At 37.0% G+C, this 27,399-nt stretch overlaps 1 protein-coding gene across 1 annotated transcript in view; it reads right to left on the bottom strand.

Moving 5' to 3' along the window:
• The window catches only part of CCDC178 (coiled-coil domain containing 178), a 417,287-nt gene that overhangs the window by 223,389 nt on the left and 166,499 nt on the right, over positions 1-27,399 (bottom strand). The window contains exon 18 of the mRNA XM_070778765.1: positions 21,289-21,448. Within this exon, the coding sequence (XP_070634866.1) occupies positions 21,289-21,448 (160 nt within the window). The remainder of the gene's footprint in view (positions 1-21,288; positions 21,449-27,399) is intronic.

The raw sequence follows: 27,399 nt of genomic DNA, 5'->3' as shown, positions 1-27,399 counted from the left end.
TAAATGAACTGCCACTTACCCAGTTTCTCAAGCCAGAAACCCGAGATTTATTCTCAACTCCTCTTTCCCATTGGTTCCTACATTCAATTAGTGACCAAGGTTTCACTATGCCCCATTAGTTTTTCCCTGAAAAGTCCTCCTCTTATTCATGCCTATTTTCAGTTCTTTCCTTGAAACAATCTTTATTACTTCAAGATTAGATGTGTATCAGTTTAGTTGGGCTTCCCAGGTGGCTTCCCTGGTGGCTCAGAGGGTAAAGCGTCTGCCTGCAATGCAGGAGACCTGGGTTCGATTCCTGGGTCGGGAAGATCCCCTGGAGAAGGAAATGGCAACCCACTCCAGTATTCTTGCCTGGAGAATCCCATGGACAGAGGAGCAGGCTATAGTCCATGGGGTCACAAAGAGTTGGACACCACTGAAGCGACTTAGCATGCGGTTTAAGAACCTCCTTCCTGGTACTTCTGCTTCTAAACCTGTTCCTGCCTCAAATCAATCTTTACACTGATGCTCAAGTTACCCTCTTTATAAAGGGTCAAAGCAACTGTATCCATGAGCACCTTAAAACCTTTCACTGGCTTCCCTTTTAGTATAATGTTCAAACATAGACTTCCCTGGTGGGTTCAGACAGTAAAGTGTCTGCCTACAATGCAGGAGACCCGATTCGATCCTTGGGTTGGGAAGATCCTCTGGAGAAGGAAATGGCAACCCACTCCAGTATTCTTGCCTGGAAAATCCCATGGATGTAGGAGCCTGGTGGGCTACAGTCCATGGGGTCGCAAAGAGTCGGACATGACGGGGCGACTTCACTTTCACTTTCAAACACAGTTCAGGATGCCATTTACATCTCAGCCCTCCCCACTGCCACTCTTGCCAACCTGATCTATTTAGGAATACATCATGTTTTCAATACTGCTTTTTTTTTTTTCTGCCAAAAAATACCATCCAACTTTCTATCATACATTGTTTCTATGTAAGTAGCTTTTACCTATTCTTTGAAATATAGATGAAAGTTGAGCTCAAAGTCAGCTTCATGAGGAAACCCTCCACGGGCTGTATTTTGATATAGATGCCCTTCTTCTTGAACTATTCAATTCTCTCCTCATTTATCACCTTGCATTTGTTGGTTTTCCTCATTCCACTTTTCTCTTCCAGTCTATATTTCAAGGCAGAGACACAGTGGTAACAATTTTACATCCACATTTCAGCACAACGTCTGGCACATGTTAGTCACTCAAGGGATGTTTGATGAATATATTATTTGATGAAAAACTAAAGCATTAAATAAAAATATTGTTTTTAGAAATACAGAGCACCATGAAAAATGATCTTTTGCTAAGTGAAAAAAAATGTATTAAATGTTAAGTATACAATCATTACAGCTTTGTAAAATACAGATGTAGCAGGAAAAGAATATAAAGATTCATTCATACATTAGTGGTTAGTGAGTTCACTGATGACTTCTTTTTTCAGAGTAATTTCAGTAAAGACTTTTATTGTGTGCTAACTTGCTTCAGTCATGTTCAACTCCTTGCGACCCTACGCATTGTAGCCCACCTGGCTTCTCTGTCCATGGGATTTTCCAGGCTTAATTCATATAACAACAAACTATGGTTTGTATTCTAATTGGCATTATCTGCTTAACAAATTTCACTTGTATATCATTCCTCTTTGTCTTCTATTTTCTGTCATCACACAAAGGAAATATACACAAGTATGGATTTATAAAGTTAAAAAAAAAAGTCTCTTTTTCCCCCCAAAGTTTTCAACACAGAGGTATAGAGCAATGTTTACCAATCAAATTGTTTATGCAAATAACTGCATCTAGATTGGCCTGTAACTAAGTGCAGTGGAAACGATCATTCACCTCTGATGAGCCAAGCAGATAGCATATGCAAATCTCAGAGCTGCATAATAGCTTTTTCTGGACCTCTAACTTTGGTTTCCTTTCAGAATATTAGTTTTAACACCACTAGTCTACAAACTTCATGGACGTTAACTGGTAAGATTTTGTTTTGTTGGGCTTTTAGTTTTTGGTTAGTTTTTCTGGCAGAGTTTTTCAGGATATAAATGATCACAAACATATTACACATAAGTACTTGCTTTTTTATAATAGCAAATATGGAATGTATAGACATTTGCTTACAGACTATTCAAATTAAAGTAGGCAATTTTTTTTTTTGTTTTAGACTATATATCAAATGACCTTTATAGTAAACATTAAGAATATGAATTTAAAATAAATTTATGTTAAAATTTCACTGAATTCACCATTTATTTTACATTAAAACATCTTTTCCTATTGAGTTTTGAAAATTAGTGTTATCTTTTGTGTAGTAATTTATTTTGCTGATTTGTTATTAGCAGTTTAGATATAAAAACTGTATCCCATATCCACATAAGTACTAATTTTCCTATTCATATATACAAGGCCCTTCTTTATTTCCCTTTATCCTTAAAGAAAAGAAAGAAAATCTTATACTAACATTTTCTAGTAACTGGATTATGATTATTAGTGATTTTTCACTAATATTATAAATCAGTCATTTTTATACATTTAATTAGACCCAGCATAATGCACCATGACTCAAACAGTATGCTAATAGTAAAATACAAGCCACTGAGAGCCATACTAAGTTTCTCAAAGACAGTTTGGAAGAAAGCAAATTTAAAATTAGAAATTACACCTTTTTTTGCCTATTGTACTGTTAGAATTTTTAAAGCACTGTTGTCATTATCTAGTATCATGCACTTCAATATCAAACGTGTCACACAATGTGACCTACTTCAAAATTTCCTTATATATAAATTACCGGAGTTAAATTAATAAAACCCTTTAGCATATGTGCAATCACAACAGTCAGGATATGCAATTCAGGTACAATTTACATTAACGCATTAGTTAATTTGCAAATTTCCCTTAACTATGTGAAACAAAGAGTAAAAACTTTAACATACTGCTTAAATTGCGAGAGCATATTGGGGTAATTTCCTTCCACTGTTGGCCAATGCCTCTTGTCTACAACAATAGCTTGCTATCAAATTTAAGACCCTTATTCTGGGAGGTTAATGTGAGGTAGGAACTCCATTCACTGTTATTTTGGCTTAAGGGCATAATGTCACAATTTGGTGCATCCTCTAATGACTTTTTTTTTTTTTTTTTCTAAAGGCAGCTTACAGCTTAGACCTAGTTCAGCGAATTTCCTTGTAAGGTCCTTGGAAGACTGGAGGAAAAAAACGTACAATTGATTGCGTGGCCAAATTTCTGTTCATGCCTGCTTACTGATTTTTGTTCATTTCACAAATAAACAAGGCATGAATACATCAACTCACAAACCATAAACAATAAAGAACTTCATCCTGTAAGTTTGCTACGGCCAGCAGTTTGTGGCTGAATCTGCTATTTGTCATAAGATAAATGATAAAGTGATTGCCATTTGTCACTGAATACACAAGAGGAGTGCTCAGCTGTGAACCACTCAAATGCAGACAAGAGTAAATACTGCCATTCTTATTACTAACTTCCTTTAAAAGGGCCCCCTAACACTATGAAAATAAAAGTAGGTTAGTGCTTGGGGAAAAATTTCTTATTCTTTTAACCTAAGGAGAAAAATCATTGAATAAGCACTAAGCATCTGAATACTCAATACTCCCAGTTAAAAACCTTGTATTTACTGCAACATGGAAAGCAAGCAAACATAGGCCATCTTTTATAAAGAAAGGTGTTTTATAAAGTTGAGTGCTGAATTTAATTTATATGTATTGTTCCCATTTTTGTACTGTTCAGTGATTTTTAATACAAACTTTTTTATGTTTCTGAGAGTCACTGGTGCTCGACGGCTTTCAACTATATTAATAGAGGTTATAACAGCGCCCATACATTAATGTAGTCTGTGTTTTATCTAAACTCTGATTGAATTTAGGGAGTGCCTAAATTCTGTGTTGCTATACGTGCTGCCAACTACATGAACTTTATTAATTTCTTTGAAAAGCTGTCCAACAACAAAACAGGAAAATATAAAATGCAAATGACATATCAGGATAAAGAAGTGACTGCTCATGAAATTCCTAAGCTATAATATTCTTTAGTGGCAAGTACCACACCAGATAAGAAGGCAGTTTTATAATTACAGCATATTATACTACAATAGAAATGTTCAAAATTTGAAGTTTATCTACAAGAGAAACATAAGAAGCCACAGAATTTGGGGGGTTTGTGTCATTGTGACTTGCAAGAAAAACAGCAAAAATGCAAAACAGCTGACACATATTGCTTGAGATTTAAAAAAAAAATGTTTATAACTCTCAGTTTTTATCATGGAATATATCACTTTTCACAAGAGAACTCAGATTAAATAACACATAACCTGAAATATCTTTACACCATTAGACACAGTTCCTTCAAGATTAAGGTTGAAATATGCTGGTGGAAAAATGTAGGGAAGTATGCACTTTATGGTATCTTTAAATCCAAGCTGAATAACAAGTAGAAAAATAAGATTTAGTGGTAGATACTTCCAGAAGCCAATCTATTAAATTCAAGCTATTGTAATATTTGTAAAGTACTAAGTAAAATTAAATTTTGAGAAATTAAATGACAAATTTGTCTTTTTAACCATAGTCCAATATAACAAATTTCAGAATCTTTATTATAAATATATTTGAAGTGATACTTTGAAAATATCACTCTTTATACCTTGTGCTGAAGCACCCTAGGAATCTTTCAAATCTTTGAAGCTGGGATTTGAGATTTCCTGACATAAGCTAATACATTTTTCATCAAGCATTAATGGATGAAAATGACTGGTTGGATCACAGGAATGTATGTGAAAGGCTTCCCCCATCAGTGTCAACACTACACATCAAATTAATCTTATGAATATTTGTTTCAATAGTTACTGCTCTATTATATATTGCCATGGTGTACAGAAAGAATATAATTCTAAAATAATTTAATATAATTGTTAATTTCTGTATATTAAAATGTAAAATTATTAACATCACTGTAGATACATATATGAATTGTAAATATATCTTAATGCATGTTCAAATAGTATATATGCAATGTGAACATTTGATTTAATGATCAATTCTCAAACAGGAGGAGCTAATGCTATTGTTTTTAAAACTCAAATACAAACCGTATTATTTCCAGTTTTCATTACCTCATACAGACACTTGTTTCTCATGTTTTTTCTCTCTAAAGAATTCATTTCTCTGTTTATTTCAGCATTATCTACCAGTTGTTTTATTTTCTCTATCTTGATAAATCTATTTTTTAATGGATTAGGTTATTTCACTGATATATGCATTTTATTGCCTCTACAACATTCAAAATATTGTTTCAGGGGCATTTTTTTCCCGGTATACAAACAGAAACAGCAAATGGAAAGGCTGACTTTTAAGCTTTTGACAGGAGTCTTGTATAAGTGGAAGACTTTTAATTCTCAAATTGTTTCACTTCAATAACTCTTTTAAAGTTGTTGCGCCAAGATGCCTGGCGGATTAAGCTCCATTGCCTTTTCTTGTTTTGAACTAATGTATTCTTGATCACCGTTTAATGAAACTATATACCACATGGAGATTTCACATTAGATAAGCCATGTGAAACCCTCATCAGACAAGTAGCTCTGGCTGGTGGTAATCCTTCAGATGAAAATTTCAGACTAGCAGGTTTTCCAATTTAAATGAGCCCCTTTAACTATAAAAAATTGGCACGGTATGATTGCTAAAAATTATTTTTAAATTTTTATGTTGCCAAAGTGCCCTGGTGGCTGTGAAAAACAGAAATACTGCCGTAAATACAGAAAACATTAACTGGTCACTGAGGGGATCCAATTTACAACCCATAGAGACAACTCACACAGCTCACTGACACTGGCACTGGTGGGCTTGTGATAGGGCACTGGGCTCTGTTCCCCCCACACAGGAGCGAAGCTCATCTTAAATATGCAATTAAATAGATTTATTCTACAAGTTTCTCTAGTCAGTGGTTATTACTCACTCGTACTTCATTGCACTCTGATCTATAGAATTGTCATGATGTGTTCAGGTAGCCTTTAGGAAGCAACAGAACTTGTTACAAATTTTCAATGAAAAATCACTTTGGGGGGATTAACATCTGCTATTTTACTTTTTATTAAAGTGATCCCATTTACGTTAAAATACATGTCTGTCCTCTGTTTTCTACTCCAACCTAGAACCTGTGCCTGTTGATATTTCTATGGCTTGAATTATAACTATTAGATGTAAGTTATTCTCAGCTTAAGTCTCATTTGCAGGTTTCGATTTGTTTTCACTATACATGGTACATTTTTTTCCAACTGTCACAAATGTCAATGACTTGTGCACAAGCATGGAATATGTCAAGAATTACTCTTTTGTTCACAGTACATAATATTAGTAGATATCAGTTTGAAGAGTACTGTTAATATATTTACTTTGGAACACCACTATCATTTAACTATGAAATATAGTAAAATGTTGTTGTACATAGGCAAAAAAAAGGGAAAGTGTTACTCAGAACATAAAGGTAACTACTTAGAAGGAACCAAAAGCTATGACCGTTTCAAATATGAAGCATAGAACAAGAGAATGGACAAGAAGTCAGTTGAATATACATGGATTACTTTCATTAGTATTATTACATTAATCAGAAAGTGACGAACCTGGTAAGTTTAAAAAAGAAAGGTGCTGTAGACAATGGAGTCCAGTTGTGTCTTTCTCCAACACTAGTCTATGTTTTTTTGGTGGGAGGGGTGCATTTCACAGACCCAGGATCATATAGGATTCTGTCTTATGAATCAATCGCCTCCAATTAGGTTTCCAATAGAGATGAACTAGATACAATCAGAGTATATTCTGTAATATTAAATTACTTTCTAGTTTACTAAACAAATGATGAAAACTATGCCCAGTTATTAGGATCAAGTATTACAAATGAAAAAGTATATATTCTTTCAAGAAGCAGAGTGGCCATCATTCAGGTTCACTTAACCTGCTCACAGTTACTTAATGAAATCAGGTCACTGTGGTATTACTGCCTCTTGTAACAAGTTGCACTCAAGTGAGACAGAAGAGAAAGGTTGATTTGCATTTACACCAGACCCCAAAGACCCAAACAGAGAGCTGGACACAGTCTGTCCTCCCTGAAGTCAGAAAACAGCAACCTTGGAAAAATACCCACCAGATCTCTGGGGCTAAGCTTGCAGGATATGTGACTCGCTAGCCCCCTCCTTGCCAGAAAGGTGCATTGCAGTTGGAAGCAGTCACTCAAGAGGGGCTGAGAGTGATGGGTTCACCCTCCGTCACAATTACTGCAGGGAAGGGGAAAGTGGGAAATACAAAAGGAAATTTGCAAGGATGAAGGAGCAGAGAAAATCCCAATCTCTCCCAGAGTAAACAGTGTGACAGGAAAAGCCTTGCTTAAAAGAACAAATAAGTGAAGAACCTTCCATGACAAATGAGGAAATGCAGAAAAGAGATAAGGGTGAAAGGGATAAGAGCACACTGTGAGTACAATTCAGGCAATCTTTTAATCTCCGCAAACATGAAAAAACAAAGCATTCCCAAATATTATGCTCCAGAATGTGTTATCTTTTCTACTATCTGGTTTATATTGGCTATAGTATTAAACCACAGACTGTGGGGAAATAAATCACCTCTTTTAGAAATTTTAAAAAAAAAATTTTTTTGAAAATAATGCTAAAGCCAAAAGTGGAAAGGTGTTACAAAGGAGGACGACAGTAAACAAATGCAGAGAACACACATTATAAATTTTTCCAACAAAGAGAAATTTAGATACATTTAGTACAAGGAGAAATTCTAAACTGGTAACCACTTAATTTAGTATATCTTAAATACCCTTAAATGAAGACAGAGAAGTTAGAGGGCTCTATACTATAAATTTTAAGGAAGATCTTACATAGAAATTATTATCCTAAAAAAAATCTATGGATCAGTAGTTCCCAACTTTATTTTCCTGCCTTGATGATTCACCAGAATGATTATCACTAGACAGAGAAAGTAAGTTTAGTCTGAAATAATAAAACCACTAGCCAACAACAAAAATAATAATAACAACAAAATCTGGGTTTATAGTGTTCATCTTTGACCTTCCACAATGATTCCATCATTCATCTACTCAGGCCTCTAGTAAGAATTTATTCATTGCCTAATAAGTGCCAAGTTCCACACTAAGTTCAAGTTAAATACATCTGTTGCAGTTGATAAGGCCTGTTTCCAAATGCTTAGTACGCTTATATTTATATGTACACAACAAAACTTGGTTTGCCATTCATGATGTTTAGAATCACATATCAATGTATCTTTCTAATAGGAAATGACTTTCATTTTCAATCTAAAAAGTTGCCTTAGACAAAGTGAAAAAGTAGATATATATTTATGGCTGGTGGTTGTGGTTGTTCAGTCACTCAGTTGTGTCTGCCTCTTTGCAACCCCACGGACTGCAGCACACCTGGCCTCCCTGTCCTTCACTATCTCCAGGAGTTTGCTCAAAATCATGTCCATTGAGTCAGTAATGCCATTCAACCATCTCATCCTCTGTCACTCCCTTCTCCTCCTGCCTTCAATCTTTTCCAGTATCAGGATCTTTTCCTGTGAGTTGGCTCTTCCCATCAGTGGGTCAAAGTATTAGAGTTTCAACATCAGTCCTTCTAATGAATATTCAGGGTTGATTTCCTTCAGGATTGACTGGTTTGATCTCCTTGCTGTCCAAGGGACTCTCAAGAGTCTTCTCCAGCACCACAGTTTGGAAGCATCAGTTCTTTGGCCCTCAGCCTTCGTTATGGTCCAACTCTCATATCTGTACATGGAAAAACCATAGCTTTAACTATATGGACCTTTGTTTGCAAAGTGGTGTCTCTGCTTTTTAATATGCTGTCTAGGCTGTCATAGCTTTTCTTCCAAGAAGCAAGTGTCTTTCAATTTCATGGCTGCAGTCACCATACATAGTGATTTTGGAGACCAAGAAGTTAAAGTCCGGTTTATTGGCTGGTTATTTACTCTTAAATGGCAGCTTGTTTTCACTTACTTAATTTATCTTAATTTCAGCCTAGTTGTCTTATATGGTGACAGCCAATCCTAGTGTGTGGTCTAGATGGAGTGTGGTTACACTGATCACAGTGTGTGTGTTAGCAATCTGAGAGAGCATTTTCTCACCTGTGTGTGTTAAATCACTTCAGTTGTGTCTGACTCTGTGCGACCCTCTGAACTGTAGCCCGCCAGGGTCCTCTATCTAAGGGATTCTTCAAGCAAGAATACTGAAGAGGGTTGCCATGCCCTTTTTCAGGATTTTCTCACCTGTGGAGTGACTGAAACATTGACAAAGGTTCCCCCCTCCTCCACTTTTTTTTTTTTTTAATGGCAATGTTCTAATTCTGCTTTTAAAAATAGAACAGAAACTTAACAGTAGAAATTAAAGTCTATTAGAGGTCCATATGCTTCTTCATCAGTAGAAAACTGCTCCCTGAGTTTCCTTGCCTAGCTTCACCTTGGGGTTTTAAGATGATCATTTTTTTTTTTTTTTAATAAATTCTCAAGAAAGTTAATCTACCTCACCTCTGAAAGAGAAAAATTGCACAGAGCTTAATATTTGAACCTTCTGCTTGACCGTGTTATTTTCAACTGTTAATCTGGAAACTCCGAGAATCCCCTCCCCTCTGTAACTTTCTGTTAGAAGTTACAAATGAAGAATGGGTGACAGATTCGGGAAGGAAGAGGCGAAGCCCTGGTTGTAAAGCTTTCAGAAGGTCACTGCAGCCAGATACAGTGATGGAAAGAGGCAGTGATGGGTGGACATAGCTTGTCAGTGCTCTCCACTGCTCCATATCCAGCTTCTCTTTACTAGCAGCCTCCCCTATCAATAGAAGACTGCTCTCTTCTTGAATGAAGAATCTAATGACCTCTCAACATCAACTCCTTTCACAGGAATGCTGATGTCCTTAAGACACATCCCCAATGCACCTCATTGCTTCTAGACTTAAAATCAGACTCAAGTTCTGGGATGACTCAGGGGTCAGATACAAAGTGTGACTTATAACCTGTAAGTATGCACAAGGGGCATCAAAAGAATTGAAAGATTCTACCAATTTGTATAAACAAAGCCTAGGGAATCTGCCAATGCAGGAGATATAAGACGCACAGGTTCGATCCCTGGTTTGGGAAGATTCCCTGGAGAAGGAAATGCCAACCCACTCCAGGATTCTTGCCTGGAGAATCCCATGGACAGAGGAGCCTGACGGGCTATAGTCCATGGGATCATAAGGAGTCAGACATGACTGACTGACCATGCACATACCAGAAAGCACACCCATTTTAATCCCAGATGGGCAACTGAAAACCTGAGTGACTATGGGAAAGTTCAGTTTAAGGGGGAATACGAAAAATAAAACCTTTGCTGCCTACCACACTAGATTCTTTATCAAGGATAATCCTTGTCCGTGAACCCTGAAAGAGGAACTTCAAAGTTGCCAAAGGTAGAAATTAACATCCTTTATAGCAAAGTTACTCTTTTTCAGAATTCAACTCTAGTCTGGACTTACCGAAAACAATGCAGAAATTTGAGTCAAAAGGAAAAATATTTCTACTAATTTTTTGGTTTTGTCCATTCATTGTCTTTTTCCACAAAGTATGTTTTACATTATAGAAATCGACACAGGTTATTGAAAAACATTTTCATTATTTTATATAGTACTGAAAATGAACATGATACCACACAATAGTTTGTATATTCCATTTCCTCTCTCTTTACAGCCTATTTCATTTTCTCTCAAACTGTTGTTATTATCATGGCGCCCAAATTTGAGACATGCAGCTCCCTCGGGAGGCCAGGTATGTAAGTTGTCTATAAGCAAATAAATCAGTAGGAAGGCTATTTGGGCAATGTTAACAATGCTCCCCACAGGACACTGTATAAGTCATATCTGGGGTCAGAGCATCAGGGCCAGATTAAAAAATTCTAAGTTTAAATGGGAGTTCATGGTGCTCATACCTACTAAGAAAAGCCACTGATACAAACACTGAAACAAACTAGAAACCTTTGTAAATGAAAACAGTTTCCTGGCTGCGCTAGAGCACTTTGGGCTAAGATCTATGCTTATGGCCATTATATCCTGATAGAGATCTCATTTATGCTCATTAAACTCATTATGAGTTTAAACATTAAACTCATTTTTTCTGAAAGCAGGAAGAGATGACCTTCCTGAAGGTAACAACTCAAGTAAAATTCGTACAGTTTAAAAGAAGATGGACAGGACAGTTCAGGTTCTTTCATTTATATGTACAACCAAAATAAAAATAATAAAGTATTATGCTATTCAGCAATGTATAGCCATTTTATAAGTGATACTTTTTTTTTTAAGTGATACTTTTTAAAGTTCTTGATTGCAGGTTATGATATATAAGTATGTATTTATAATAACATAAAATACAATGTAACTTTGTTGATGCTTTTATTAATGGTATAAGTGAAAAAATATATAAAATCTTGGTGGCCTCAGTAATTCACTTTCTGTTTTTGAAATTTTTTTTGATGAGTAGGAGAAAGTTGACAATATTTAAAGGCTGTATTTTAACACACTCTTCCTTTGATTCTGTCTCTGGTTAGCAAAACCTATTAACATTATGTTGTGATTCTCTCCCCTCTATGAGGCTGTTATGCTTCCAAGAGTTAAGATCTGTGCTTTATCTGAAGAATTCTCAGCCTCTAGAATAGTTGATGTAGTAGGAATTCAATATTTACTGACTATTGAACTAAACCATTACTCCCATCTAAACATTTCCAGTATGAACTCTGGAAATACTATTCATTGTCAAACAAGCTCCTATCACAATTCATTCTCATCGCACAATTCCAGAAACAAGTGTTTGCATTAACAAAATCTGGGCCTGAATAAAGAATGCTAATTTCCCAAGGCCCCACATACTAGAGGGTCTAGTTGCAGCTAGAATAATTCTAACTCTGCATTAGCACTTCCAAATCATTATTCCTCAATGCTTATGTAAATATACTGCTTGTTTTGAATTTTATACTGATTAAAGAATATAACCCTCAACCTTCTCTCACCCTGCTTCCCTGTCATTTCATGATTTGCTGGTCATTTTCCCACACTGGGTGAAGACTCAGGCCCAGGGGACCCAATCTTCTCTTCCTGTCTATCCCTTGTTCTCCATCATTCTGTTTTACTACAATATCTATCTGGATGACCTATCCAACATTTTAATCTTAGAGTTTATGGACTTACTCAAATCTAGTTAACTTCAATTCCACGTCCCATTAACATTTCATACCCATGGACACCCTTCTGACTGTGCTATCATGTAGAATGGTACCATCATTTCCTGACTACAGCCTCTCAGCCTTTTGTTTCTCTATTGCTGCCTTTTCCACATTCATAATCACCCAACCCAAGATTCATTCTCTTCTCTATCAGTCTTTATATTAAAGATTTTTTGAAATTTCTGATGATATATATCTATATATATATATAGATAGATATATATATATATACACTCATAGTTCTCACAATAATATTACCATTCAAACTCTTATTCCTTCGGTTCAAGATTCTTACATGAACTCAGGCACTGGAATCCAGGTAACTCCTCCAAATGTATCTCATATTTGGTTTAATCCAGTTTCAAGCCTTTTCTGAAGTCCATATTCTATTACTTTCGATGCTGACCCCACTAACCATTCTGTTGTCAATAAACAACATATATGTCTATCATTTTGCTCACTATCTGGCCAAATAACCATCAAGTTCTTCCCTGGTAGCTCAGTGGTAAAGAATCCACCTGCTAAGAAGGAGATGCGGGTTTGATCCCTAGGTCAGGAAAATCCCCTGAGAAGGAAATGACAACCCACTCCAGTATTCTTGCCTGGAGAATCCCATGGACAGAGGAGCCTGGAGGGCTACAATTCATAGGGTATCAAAAAGTCAGACATAACTGAAGCGACTTAGCATGCACCACTGCATCCAAATCATTAATTCCTCTTCAACTGATTGCATGCAATCAATGACTGCCAACCACTACTATATGTCATGGAATACAGAGAAAAAGAAATATGTGCCTCACCATATTGGGGTATAGGGACAAGACTCTTTGATGACAGTCTTTAGAGCCCAGTCTCAGCACCTCAGGCCCTTCCCAGCTCTTAACTGCTGATGGGAATCAAATGTGTCCGTCTACCCCTGACCCATTAGCCCCATACAATATGCCATGGCAGACCTGTGGAAATCTCTGTTAATTTTAGTGGGATTTTCCTCCACTGCTATGGTAGCTTTGTTTACTCTTCTTATCAATGATTTTTCAAACATAACACATTACCTCCAATTCCCTAAATGCCTGCTCATGTTTGACATGAGCCTTTTCTCCTATTGTTTTCACTACTTTAAGTATTCTTTCCTTGGCTAACTTGCTCCCACTCTCCAAGATTCAGCTCTGCTACTATCATCATAGCAAGCTTTCTCAGATTTCCTTCAAGGTCTTCTTCCTGGGTTCCAGCAAATTCTATGCTTAATTCAAGAAAAGCAGTTGTTGTATCTTATTTTAACCTACTTGTATCTGTTTCTTCACCACTACTCTGTGAAGCTAAATGAGCTGGTGAGACAGAGTAGGTGAATAGCCTATATTCACCATGTTTAGAATCTCACCCAGATTCTGATTCTTAGTACATGACTTCAAAATGGATAATTAAATGGATAGATGGATGAATGGAGGAATAACCATGTCCTTCTTCTTTTCCACAGTAAATTGAAATACAAATGTCACTCTTTCACTGATTCTTTTAGGAGTCACATCACTTCATTTGAAATTCCATTCAGTGAATATTGAATTCTTCTTCTGTCCTAGAAGTTGTGATGGACTCTGAAAGTGTGCTCACCTGAGTGAGGCATTATTCTCTTCCTCAAAGGCATCACAAATTGGAATGGGCACGAAGCATTTAAGCAAAAATGCATTACATAACATGTAAAGCATCACCTTTACCCAGGTGGCACTAGTGGTAAAGAACCCACCTGCCAATGTAGGAGACATAAGAAATGTGGGTTCAAGGTGGAGAAAAACCCCTGGAGGAGGGCATGGTTACCCACTCCAGTATTTTTACCTGGAGAATCCCATGGACAGAGGAGCCTGGTGGGCTACAGTCCATAGGGTCGCAAAGAGTTGGACACGACTGAAGTGACTTAGAAAGCAGCACTCAATACAATCTTTCCCCCAATTTTGTCTCTTTATCTTTTGCTGAAAAACATACCTGGGACAATTTGCAAGCAAACAGAGATATAGAAGTTCCTTTATTAGCAAAGCTCTTGAAAGAGTATTCTAGAATTGACTTCTCTAACTTCTTTCAATGCTTTTTCTACTTTCACTTTTACATTTAATCTCCTTTCTTTATCAATCTGCTGATGTCACTCTTTCTACCACTGATGTTCTCCTAATGGCCAAATTAAGAATGTGTAACCCAACATTTTGTCAAAGTTTGGCACTGTTGATCCCTGCGGAAGTGAAATTCTGACCTCATGAGTGAGGCTAGTGCATCTGGATGGAAGGACAGGCTTTGTGTTTTGAGTAGTGAGCTCTAGTTGGGCTGCAGAGCCCCAGAGAGATAATAATATGACAACCTGGACATCCAGGCTTTATCATCATCATCATTTATCTAACACAGGTGGCGCTAGTGGTAAAGAACCCGCCTGCCAAAGCAGGAGACATATGAGATGTGGGTTTGAGCCCTGGGTTTAATCCCTGGGTTGGGAAGATCCCCTGGAAGAGGGCACAGCAACCCACTCCAGTATTCTTGCCTGGAGAATCCCATGAACAGAGGAGCCCGGTGGGCTACTTTTGGTCAAAGGTTTCATAAGCTGTCACGTCTTCAACTATCAACATGGGGTCTGACTCATCAATCTTCTTCATTTCAACTCTTCTCTCAGTTTTTACTTGCATAGTATCCACTGTCCAAAGCAGACCATCTTCTCAGCAAGCCAATCATCAAAAAGTTATTTTTCCTATAAATGCTACTGTATTTTTTCAAGTCACCTCCTATATAGTCTGCTCCTTTATTTGCATATCACATCCACTTTGACATCAGTTACTGTTAAGTCTATAATCCTTGTTCCTGACCCATCAGTGTCTTATCTCTTCCCTCTGAGGATAAATGCACTTTTTGGTAACTGATATTGGCAACTTGTGATTTATTTCTTTTCATGTTATCCTACAAAATGCTGTTGAATTGATCTTGCTACAGCCTATGTCTAACCACATTGCACTCCACAAAAATTCTTCATCTCTCCCACTGCTTTACAAATTAAGTGTAAACTTTCCAGCTGGGTCTTCATGTCATATTCCATACCTACATTCTCAGCTTTATCTTTCATAGTTTATCAGCATTACTAATATTAGAGCACATTTAGATGCAAATTTTAAAAAATATTATAATTAAAGTGAAAGTGTTAGTTGCTCAGTTGTGTCCAACTCTTTGTGACCCTATGGACTATAGCACCTCTGGATCCTGTGTCCATGGGATTCTCCAGGCAAGAATACTGGAGTGGGTAGTCGGCTATTCCCTTCTCCACAGGATCTTCCGGACCCAGGGATAGAATGCCAGTCTCTGCATGGCTGGCAGATTCTTTACCATCTGAGCCACCAAGGAAGTCCAACGGTGACTGCATCCATGAAATTCAAAGACACTTGCTCCTTGGAAGAAAGTTATGACAAAACTAGACAGTGTATTAAAAAGCAGAGACATCACTTTGCTGGAAAAGCCTGTATAGGGAAAGCTATGGTTTTTCCAGTGGTCATGCACGGATGAGAGAATTGGACCATAAAAGAATGCTGAGCAGTGAAGAATTGATGCTTTAGAATTGTGGTGCTGGAGAAGGCTCTTGAGAGTCCCTTGCATAGCAAGGAGATCAGACCATCAATCCTAAAGGAAATCAACCCTGAATATTCACTGCAAGCACTGATGCTGAAGCTGAAGCTCCAATACTTTGGCCACCTGATAGGAAGAGCCTATTCACTGGAAAAGACCATTATGCTGGGAAAGATTGAGGGCAGGAAGAGAAGGGAGCGAAAGAGGATGAGACAGTTAGATAGCATTACCGACTCAATGGACATGAATTTGAGCAAACTCCAGGAGACAGTGAAGGACAGGGAAGCCTGGTGTGCTGCAGTCCACAGGGTCACAAAGAGTCAGACAAGACTTAGCGACTGAACAGCAACGATATAACTAAATGTAGAATGGCTCCATATTACATTAATAAAGGCAAAAAAAAAAGGTCAAACCATGGCATGTAATATACCAAAAAAGGAATAATGACAAAATAGAAAGGTAATGTCAACACAGAAAGCATTAAACAAGTTGCAAGAGCAAGAATCAAAAAAACTATCATATAAACTAATTACTAAATCAGAATAAATTGAAAAAGCAAAATTATTCTAAGTATTGCTCTATAAAGGTTATAAATGCACGTCTAAAAAATAAGCTGCAATAGTTGATAGCAAAATGCAAAATTCAGTTCAGTTCGTCACTCAGTTGTATTCAACTCTTTGCGACCCCATGGACTGTGGCAAACAAGGCCTCCCTGTCCATCACCAATTCCCGGAGCTTACTCAAAGTCATGTCCATTGAGTCAGTGATGCCAACCAACCATCTCATCCTCTGTCATCCCCTTCTCTCCCACCTTCAATCTTTTCCAACATCAGGGTCTTTTTTAATGATTTAGTTCTTCACATCAGGTGGCCAAAGTGTTGGAGCTTCAGCGTCAGCATCAGTCCTTCCAATGCATTTCCTTTAGAATGGACTGGTTGGCTCTCCTTGCAGTCCAAGGGACTCTCAAGAGTCTTCTCCAACACCACAGTTCAAAACCTTCCATTCTTCTGTGCTCAGCTTTCTTTATAGTCCAAATCTCACATCCATACGTGACTACTGAAAAAATCATAGCTTTGACTATATGGATTAGATTAGTCTAATGAGACGAGCAAAGGTTGAGAATATTAACTTTAGAACAATAAATGGGAGAGAAGTGTGATTATATAAAAAGTATTATGACCAAATTGATCATTTAATACTATAAATAAGGTAAAACTCACAAATTAATTCCTGAAGGAAATTTGAACGTGCTACCAATAGACAGCAACATTCAAGTAGACTGAAATACAGGAAATTTTATGCCACAAAAAAACATAATTAGTTTGAACTAAACATTTTATTGGAGGAGGAAATGGCAACCCACTCCAGTATTCTTGCCTGAAGAATCCCCATGGATAAGGAGCCTGGTGAGTTTCCGTCCATGGGGTCTCAAAAGAGTCAGACATGGTTTAGCAACTACCCAACAACAACAAAACATTTCATTAATTTATTTGCTCAAACATTACCTACTGGGGGAAAAGTGGCCTTGATCATATTAATATTTGATAACCCCATACAAGTTAAATAAAAGGTATTTAAGAAAAAATTATTTGTGATCAATAGGAGAATAATTTTTAAAATCGTATAATCTTTAAAATGATCTCAGAATAAATTCGTTTCTGATTTTTACTGTTTCTGTATCTGGCTGTCCAATAAGTTACGGAATCACTGCCTCTCTATCAACCTAAGAACTTATCATATGAAAGAGTTAAGACATGACTTATTAGCTGAACCTGAAACAGAAATAGACAAAGGAAGTGGTATTTTCTGAGAATGGGAAATATGAAGCAAAAGAAAAAGTAATAAACCATACAAAGTATTGGGAGACTGTCCCTGCTAGAATTCAATCTGGAATTTGCTCATGTCTGCCACAGATCCACTGTAGTTCACTGTACCGCTCATATCATACCCTAAATTACAGAGACAGCAAGACTACTGAACCAACACCAAAGAAAGGCACTGATGCAGAAAAGACAGTGGGACTTCTGAGGATGGCTCATGATAAATTAAAATGCTTTAAATTCCAGTTTTGTTTGGATCTTTCCAGAAGCAAAGAGGAAGATCAGTAGCCATAGCTATAGTACTCTGATGAATATGTGATACATAAATTTTAATCTTAAGCAATCTGTATTTGTAAATTACAGGCAGTTAGTAAAAACTCAACGATATTCAAGAAATCTATCATTTAAAGATATCTGATATGGAATTGCTAACTGAAAAAGACCAAATTTAGCTCTAGAACTTCACTGTATGCTCTCAGAGGTTTATGTATATTTTTCTTATTTTATTAGCTGTTTGTATTTCTGATTCTTGGTGTGTTTTCTCACATCCTCAATTAATTCCACTGTGGCTTTCGTAAAGTGTTTTAATAAGCAATTCCTTAAACGGTCCATAATAGTGATCAATTCTTTTGTCCAGCAGGGACATCTCAGATTAATAACATCATATTTATAATGATATCTAATAATGCTTGTTTCTTTCTTGGAATGCTTTACATTATATTTATAATTTTTAAATTCATCCAATTTCTAGATAGGGATGAGACTATGTTTTCTATGAAGGAGTACATTGTCTTTCCACTCTTTAACACCAATGTGCTTAGTCACTCAGTTGTATCCAACTCTTTGTGACCCCATGGACTGCAGCCTGCCAGGCTCCTCTGTCCACAGGAATTCTCTAGGCAAGAATACTGGAGTGGGCCACCATACCCTCCTCCAGGGGATCTTCCTAGCCCAGCGATTGAACCCAGGTGTCCTGCATTGCAGGCAGATTCTTTACCAACTGAGCCACCAGGGAAGCCCCTTTAACACCAATAACTGATCACAATCATAGATAATGTCACTAATGATAAGCTATATCAATCTCTAAGTTTTTCGTGTTCAAACTCTACTCTTCTGATCATATAAGGTGAATACACAAGAAAGAACGATCTGAGTGCTGATAAGAGACAATTTCATATAAATTAAAGGTTATTTGAAAAGCATTACTGACATCCTCAGCAGAATCCTTAATTGCTAGAAACAGACAGTTTAACCATTGTCACCTAGAGGGAAGAGAAGAGATGGCAAATTTCTTCTGTATTGGATATTATTTAGGAGAAAGGATGGGAGAGAGAGAGATTGAGATTCAGTTTCTGCATACAGCATGCTGCTGCTGCTGCTGCTAAGTTGCTTCAGTCGTGTCCAACTCTGTGCGACCCCACAGACGGCAGCCCACCAGGCTCCCCTGTCCCTGGGATTCTCCAGGCAATAATACTGGAGTGGGTTGCCATTTCTTTCTCCAGTGCATGAAAGTGAAAAGTGAAAGTGAAGTCGCTCAGTCGTGTCCAACCCTCAGCGACCCCATGGACTGCAGCCTACCAGGCTCCTCCGTCCATGGGATTTTCCAGGCAAGAGTACTGGAGTGGGGTGCCATTGCCTTCTCCAGCATACAGCATGAGTATGAGTATTTGCTGAAGTATCAGTCTGGTGTAGTATGGAAAGTATTTCTGAAATGTTCCTGCTTTTAACCATCATCATGCATGTGGACAGTGAAACTAGCCCCCGCAAACCATATGTTCATCCATTTAATTCATTCAGCCATCCAATGAGGATCTTAGCACCTCTCTTGTGCCAGGCATAGTTCTGAGCTTTTAAGATACAGAGAAGAATGTGGCAGAAAATTTCCTGTCCTTATAAAAATACATATTATAGCAGGATTAAGAAGACAATAAAGAAGTAAAAATGGATGAACAAAGCAAGTTCAGATAGAGATCCGTGCTCAGGAACAAGCTTGAGATTATGTGATGTTCCCACATGGCTGGGGGTAGGTATACTTCAGAATGGGAAAACAGAGGCAGTGTCTGAACGAAAAGAAACACAGCTTTCAATTACTGAGCGGTTGCTTATACAGGATTTTCCATTCATCTCTCTCTCCGGCTAACATGATTTGGCATTTCACTAATTATTATGATTCCATATAAGTGCTGAAATGCCAGTCAATAAATGATTATTGGGATCCTACTGTGTCCTCAGCTCCAGTACAATTGGAAAATGTGGTAGAAGTCAAACAAATACTTCCACTGCTGTGATAAAACATGAGGTGGGGAATGATGCTTAAGTCAGTAAGTACTTAAACCTTCTTGTTTCGAGAGCTGAGTTTGAGCTTAAGCTTCTTCAGTCCATCCAAGTCCCAGGAACTCCTCCAAGAGGAGGCAGCATTTGTTGCCTGCCGCTAGATGGCACCAATTATTTTCACATTTTTAAGATGAAAAAAACAACAACAACAAAAATAGGAAACCACTATATCTTTTTCTATGCAATGGCCACATTTAAAATGGAAAAATGTTATGTTATGAGGCACATGATTAATAAAATGATTATTCTTTTACTAATGATTTTCTTATAGGAGGGAATCACAGCAATAGCATTATAGATGGTATGTTCATTCACTCACATTCATGTCTATTCGATGCATATTTGTTCCAAATAATCTTTTTGAAAATATATTAGGAGTATCTTTGAAATATTAAAAGGGAAAAAGGTAATTGAATACATAGAAAATGTATATCATAATTTAATATATATCAGGCTCAAAAATATTTGATAAAAATATATTATGATATTACATATAATTTTTATAAAGTTTTGCAGGAAATAGTTTTAATAAAAACAGTAGAGTTGTTTACTTTTGTAATTTCTGCTTTGTATCAAATAATAGTAACATTTATATTTTTAAAAAACATGGTATTTATTCTTTCAATTAAATGCAACAAAAATTATTATGAAATGTAAAATGGGATGTGAATCACTTAACTAAAGGTATATCTGATATTTTATATCAAAAATTTAATAAGGATAGCTTAATAAAACTTAAAACTTCAGATCTAGAAAAACAACATTTTACCATACGCCCTCCTTTTTCCTGACAGGTTTACAGTTCAGTTAAAACATATGCAAGATTTTTTTAAAGGAAAAGAACATGAAATATCCTCATTCTATTTTTTAAAAAAGAAGTGGCTGGTAAACATTCAAAATATGTTTATTCAGAAACAAAATGAACTGTTTTCATATTTGCCATTAGAAACATTAAAATGGCTCTGGAATAAATATAACCTGCCATCAGTAAACCCCAGAGTAAAAGTACAGACATGAGAGTGCACATAAAATGCACTGAGAAGAATGCATACAGCACTCATACACTCTATGAATATATTATAAACACTTATAGTGAATTAAATGAAAAAGAAAAGTTGCATGTTCATCATGCTAATATATTTATTTTAAAAATCTAAACATCTTTGCTACTTCAGGATGAAAGATGAGTGCTGTTAATGTGATTATCACTACATTTCCTTCATTCTAAAATGGCCCCACTGTAATACTCACCTTAATACTGGCCAGAGTTTTTTGCCTCATGTTAAATAACGTTCTGTATCTCTGTTCTTCCTCATAGAGTCTCTCTTCACAGGCTTTTTTCTCATTTACAAGATGATCAAACACAGCTTGTGCATGTTCCTTTTTCTCTCTCAAGGTTATAAACTGGTCACTGTGAAGAAAGAAAGACTTGCATTTGCCACTATTCAATTCACATGTAATTTTCTAATATGTATTTATGATACAGTTAAAAATATGCAACACTGAAAAACGTCTTAGAACTGAATTTCTATGGAAAAATTTCCTGACCCTTTCCATATGTCTGTGCCCATGACATACATCTAAATGATCCAGGTGGAAGATGATTTCTGGAGATGCAGTGGATTCTCTTGGCTCCTTACTCAGGGCACCTCTGTTTTGTTGTCATTCCAAAAGAACTCCCCCTCCACACAGCACATAACTCCAAGGGTACATTCTGATCAGATTAAACCAACCAACATGAGGCTCATTATTCACCAGTAAACATAGATATTGGGGCTTCCCTGATAGCTCAGTTGGTAAAGAATCCGCCTACAATGAGGGAGACCTGGGTTCAATCCCTGGGTTGGGAAGATCCCCTGGAGAAGGGAAAGGCTACCCATCCCAGTATTTTTGCCTAGAGAATTCCATAGACTATATAGGCCATGAGATTGCAAGGAGTCAGACATGACTGAGAGACTTAATATATATATATATATATATATATATATATATATATGATCTTCCCAGGTGGCTCAGATGGTAAAGCGTCTGCCACGATGCCTACCACGTGGGAGACCAGGGTTCAATCCCTGGGTGGGGAAGATCTCCTGGAGAAGGAAATGGCAACCCACTCTAGTATCTTTGCCTGGAAACCCCCATGGATGGTGGAACCTGGTAGGCTACAGTCCATGGGGTCGCAAAGAGTCAGACATGACTGAGCGACTTCACTTCACTTCACTTCATATAGTGCAATAAAAGGCAAGAGGTGAATTCCATATAGAAGGCACTCACACATTCACTAAATGTGAACAAGGGCTCCTGCTTTCAAATTTGCTGACAACAGCCATAGTGGAGAGAAAGAAACACAAAAATGAGTACCTATGTTGAGCTGATGAATCAACTAACCTTGAAGCTTACCCTAACTAGAGGCCTCTTGTTATGTGAAATAATTAACTTCCTTATTATTTAAGCTTGTGTGTGTGTGTGTGTGTGTGTGATGTATATGTGAAAGAGAAAGTGTTAGTTGCTCAGTCCTGTCCAACTCTTCGCAACCCCGTGAACTGTAGCCTGCCAGGCTCCTCTGTCCATGGAATTCTCCAGGCAAGACTACTGAAGTGGGTAGCCATTCCCTTCTCCAGGGATCTTCCCTACCCAGGGATCGAACTCGGGTCTGCCACATTGCAGGCAGACGCTATAACATCTGAGCCACTGCTGCTATGTATTTTACTTATTTGCAATTAAGTGCATCCTGACTCAAAGGTAAAATTATTTTTTATGGTGAAATCAGTTATATTAGGAACTATACTAAGTAGAAAAAAATCATTAAAAAGTGGTTAAAACAATGCTGCAAAAATAAATGTATTTTAGAAATAATTGCCAGAGTTGATCAGTAACCCAGAATCCAGAATAAGCAGAGTTGCAAAAGCTCAGCACAGTCTTATGTTACCCACATTCGTTATCATCTCTACTGGTATGGAAAATTGAATCATTTTCATAGTTAGCTATAAAGGCAGCAGGACTAAAAATTTTGAGGGTCTAAAATGGTAAAGTACTTTGAATATAATATCTCATTTAACACAACAACCACCCCATGAAAGGATAATTATTATGGCCATTTACAGATGAAAAACCTAAACTTCAGTATACTAAGCTTATATAAGCTAATTAATAAATGACAGACCCAGAATTCAAATCCAGTTCTGACTAGCTGTATTTGATTCAGCAGCTCAACACAAAATACTCACTTTTTTCCCCTTCTTTCTCTATGCTGTCTGTCATTAGCAAATTTGAAAACATGACTCTGGTCACATGTTTTAGATGGCTGCCTCTTCTTTTAAATGGAATAAAGTCCTCCCCTTTCATCTATCTCACCCGTGTTTTTTCCACTTCATCTCCCGTACTAACAACATCCATAACTCTTCTGTGACGTCCTATGGAAGTATTCACTAATAGCAACATTGACACCAGGTGAAAGAATCAGTAGATTATCCCTAATACAGTTAATCTGCAGTCATCTTCCGTTCCAGTCCTAGTTCAGGAGTCCATTTGCACCATCAGAAGAGCATACAGTTTGGAACAGGACAAACCTTACTGGAGTAGTTCCACTCCTAACTACTGTTGCAGTCTTAATCATTTGATTTCCCTGAGCCTGTTCCTTCAGCATTCATGTGTGAATGTTCTGACTGGATAAAAGAATTTACTGTGAGAACTGGATGAGAGAGGTGCTTAGATTGCCCTTACCAAGTACCTGGCACACTAGGAAGTCAATCAACGTTAGCTTTAAATCTTATTTGACACTGTCATCACTGTTAATTAATAGATTTGTAAATGACACACTGTTCTTTTTCTCCTCTTCCAGGGTAAAGGCAGACGTTAGTCAAGTTTAGGGAGGGAATTGATTCATTGAAACTTGGTGACTATTCTTGCTTTAAGGCAATATAATCTAGGTACAGGACGGAAGGAAACATAAGAGTTGAAACGGTAAGAATCTTGAAGAAAAAAATTTCGTCAGCTCCCCTAGAACATCTTTGCAAGTTTAGTGTAAATTGTATAATTTCAGGCTTTTCCCTTTAAGCCCCCAATATTTTTAAAGATAGTAAATGACACGGATAAATATCTTTCAAAGAAAATGTTTCCTTGCTTTCTTATCTGATACTCTGAATATGATCCAGGAATTTTTAGATAAAGCTGTATGATTACTTGGAAAATAAGTTTTTACCCTATACCCTGTGGTAATAGCTAAACAAATCCTGTGGAGTTCATTGACTTGACTCCATTAAGATATTAATACATAGTATATTAGACTGTGCATAATGTTTTTCTGATATTTTAATCCCTCAAGTGTTATGATTTGCTAATGGTGTATTAGCTTTCTATATTTAAATCAAACCATCACTTTTAAACGTGCCCAATGTAAATTCCTCCAGTAGTCCTCCAAATTCTGTTCTCAATGTGTTAGAAAATAAGAACCAAGAGGAGTAAAGGAAGAATATGTAGTTTCTCAGTGGGGAGGGCGGGCCTATGGATACAGTAAGCCTTAAAGCATGATCATTCTGAAAGGGAAAGGCCTTTGTCAGGTATGCCTATGACTAATGAGGGGACTGTTCAAGAGGCATTTTTAAGACAATTAATGTAAGTACATTCCATGAAGTTTTTATACAATATCTATTTCTATATTCTTACCTCAAAAATGTTATCAAAAAGGTTGGGTGAGGGAGGAGCTAAGATGGCAGAGGAGTAGGACGGGGAGAACACTTTCTTCCCCACAGATTCATCAAAAGAACATTTAAACGCCGAGTAAATTCCACAAAACAACTTCTGAATGCCGGCAGAGGACATCAGGCACCCAGAAAAGCAACCCAAGTCTTCGAAAGGAGAGACAAGAAATACAGCTCCACCCACCAGAACACCGACACAAGCTTCCCTAACCAAGAAACCTTGACAAGTAACCTGTACAAACCCACACAGAGCGAGGAAATGCCACAATAAAGAGAACTCCACAAACTGCCAGAATACAGAAAGGACACCCCAAACTCAGCAATTTAAACAAGATGAAGAGACAGAGGAATATCCAGCAGATAAAGGAACAGGATAAATGCCCACCAAACCAAACAAAAGAGGAAGAGATAGGGAATCTACTTGATAAAGAATTCCGAATAACGATAGTGAAATTGATCCAAAATCTTGAAACCAAAATGGAATCACAGATAAATAGCTTGGAGACAAAGATTGAGAAGATGCAAGAAAGGTTTAACAAGGACCTAGAAGAAATAAAGAGAGTCAATATAAAATGAATAATGCAATAAATGAAATTAAAAACACTCTGTATACAAGACAGCAAAAGAGACACTGATGTATAGAACAGTCTTATGGACTCTGTGGGAGAGGGAGAGGGTGGGAAGATTTGGGAGAATGGCATTGAAACACGTAAAATATCATGTATGAAACAAGATGCCAGTCCAGGTTCGATGCACGATACTGGGGCTGGTGCACTGGGACGACCCAGAGGGTGGGGAGGGAGGAGGGAGGAGGGTTCAGGATGGGGAGCACGTGTATACCTGTGGCGGATTCATTTCTATATTTGGCAAAACTAATACAATTATGTAAAGTTTAAAAATAAAATAAAATTAAAAAGAAAAAACACTCTGGAGGCAACAAATAGTAGAATAACAGAGGCAGAAGATAGGATTGGTGAATTAGAAGATAGAATGGTAGAAATAAATGAATCAGAGAGGATAAAAGAAAAACACATTAAAAGAAATGAGGACAATCTCAGAGACCTCCAGGACAATATTAAATGCTACAATATTCGAATCATAGGGGTCCCAGAAGAAGACAAAAAGAAAGACCATGAGAAAATACTTGAAGAGATAATAGTTGAAAACTTCCCTAAAATGGGGAAGGAAATAATCACCCAAGTCCAAGAAACCCAGAGAGTCCCAAACAGGATAAACCCAAGGCGAAACACCCCAAGACACATATTAATCAAATTAACAAAGATCAAACACAAAGAACAAATATTAAAAGCAGCAAGGGAAAAACAACAAATAACACACAAGGGAATTCCCATAAGGATAACAGCTGATCTTTCAATAGAAACTCTTCAAGCCAGGAGGGAATGGCAAGACATACTTAAAGTGATGAAAGAAAATAACCTACAGCCCAGATTATTGTACCCAGCAAGGATCTCATTCAAATATGAAGGAGAAATCAAAAGCTTCTCAGACAAGCAAAAGCTGAGAGAATTCAGCACCACCAAACCAGCTCTCAAACAAATACTAAAGGATATTCTCTAGATGGGAAACACAAAAACGGTGTATAAACTCGAACCCAAAACAATAAAGTAAATGGCAACGGGATCATACTTATCAGTAATTACCTCAAACGTAAATGGGTTGAATGCTCCAACCAAAAGACAAAGACTGGCTGAATGGATACAAAAACAAGACCCCTACATATGTTGTCTACAAGAGACCCACCTCAAAACAGGGGACACATACAGACTGAAAGTGAAGGGCTGGAAAAAGATTTTCCATGCAAATAGGGACCAAAAGAAAGCAGGAGTAGCAATACTTATATCAGATAAAATAGACTTTAAAACAAAGGCTGTGAAAAGAGATAAAGATGGTCACTACATAATGATCAAAGGATCAATCCAAGAAGAAGATATAACAATTATAAATATATATGCACCCAACATGGGAGCACCACAATATGTAAGACAAATGCTAACAAGTATGAAAGGAGAAATTAACAATAACACAATAATAGTGGGAGACTTTAATACCCCACTCACACCTATGGATAGATCAACTAAACAGAAAATTAACAAGGAAACACAAACGTTAAACGATACAATAGACCAGTTAGACCTAATTGATATCTATAGGACATTTCATCCCAAAACAATGAATTTCACCTTTTTCTCAAGCGCACATGGAACCTTCTCCCGGATAGATCACATCCTGGGCCATAAATCTAGCCTTGGTAAATTCAAAAAAATAGAAATCATTCCAAGCATCTTTTCTGACCACAATGCAGTAAGATTAGATCTCAATTACAGGAGAAAAACTATTAAAAATTCCAACATATGGAGGATGAACAACACTCTGCTGAATAACCAACAAATCACAGAAGAAATCAAAATTTGCATAGAAACTAATGAAAATGAAAACACAACAACTCAAAACCTGTGGGACACTTTAAAAGCAGTCCTAAGGGGAAAGTTCATAGCAGTACAGGCATACCTCAAGAAACAAGAAAAAAGTCAAATAAATAACCTAACCCTACACCTAAAACAACTAGAAAAGGAAGAAATGAAGAACCCCAGGGTTAGTAGAAGGAAAGAAATCTTAAAAATTAGGGCAGAAATAAATGCAAAAG

This window comes from Bos indicus, chromosome 24, assembly GCF_029378745.1.
Source record: "Bos indicus isolate NIAB-ARS_2022 breed Sahiwal x Tharparkar chromosome 24, NIAB-ARS_B.indTharparkar_mat_pri_1.0, whole genome shotgun sequence".
Classification (NCBI taxonomy): domain Eukaryota; kingdom Metazoa; phylum Chordata; class Mammalia; order Artiodactyla; family Bovidae; genus Bos; species Bos indicus.
Note: the sequence above shows the minus strand (reverse complement) of the source record. Positions and strands in the feature narration are given on the sequence as shown.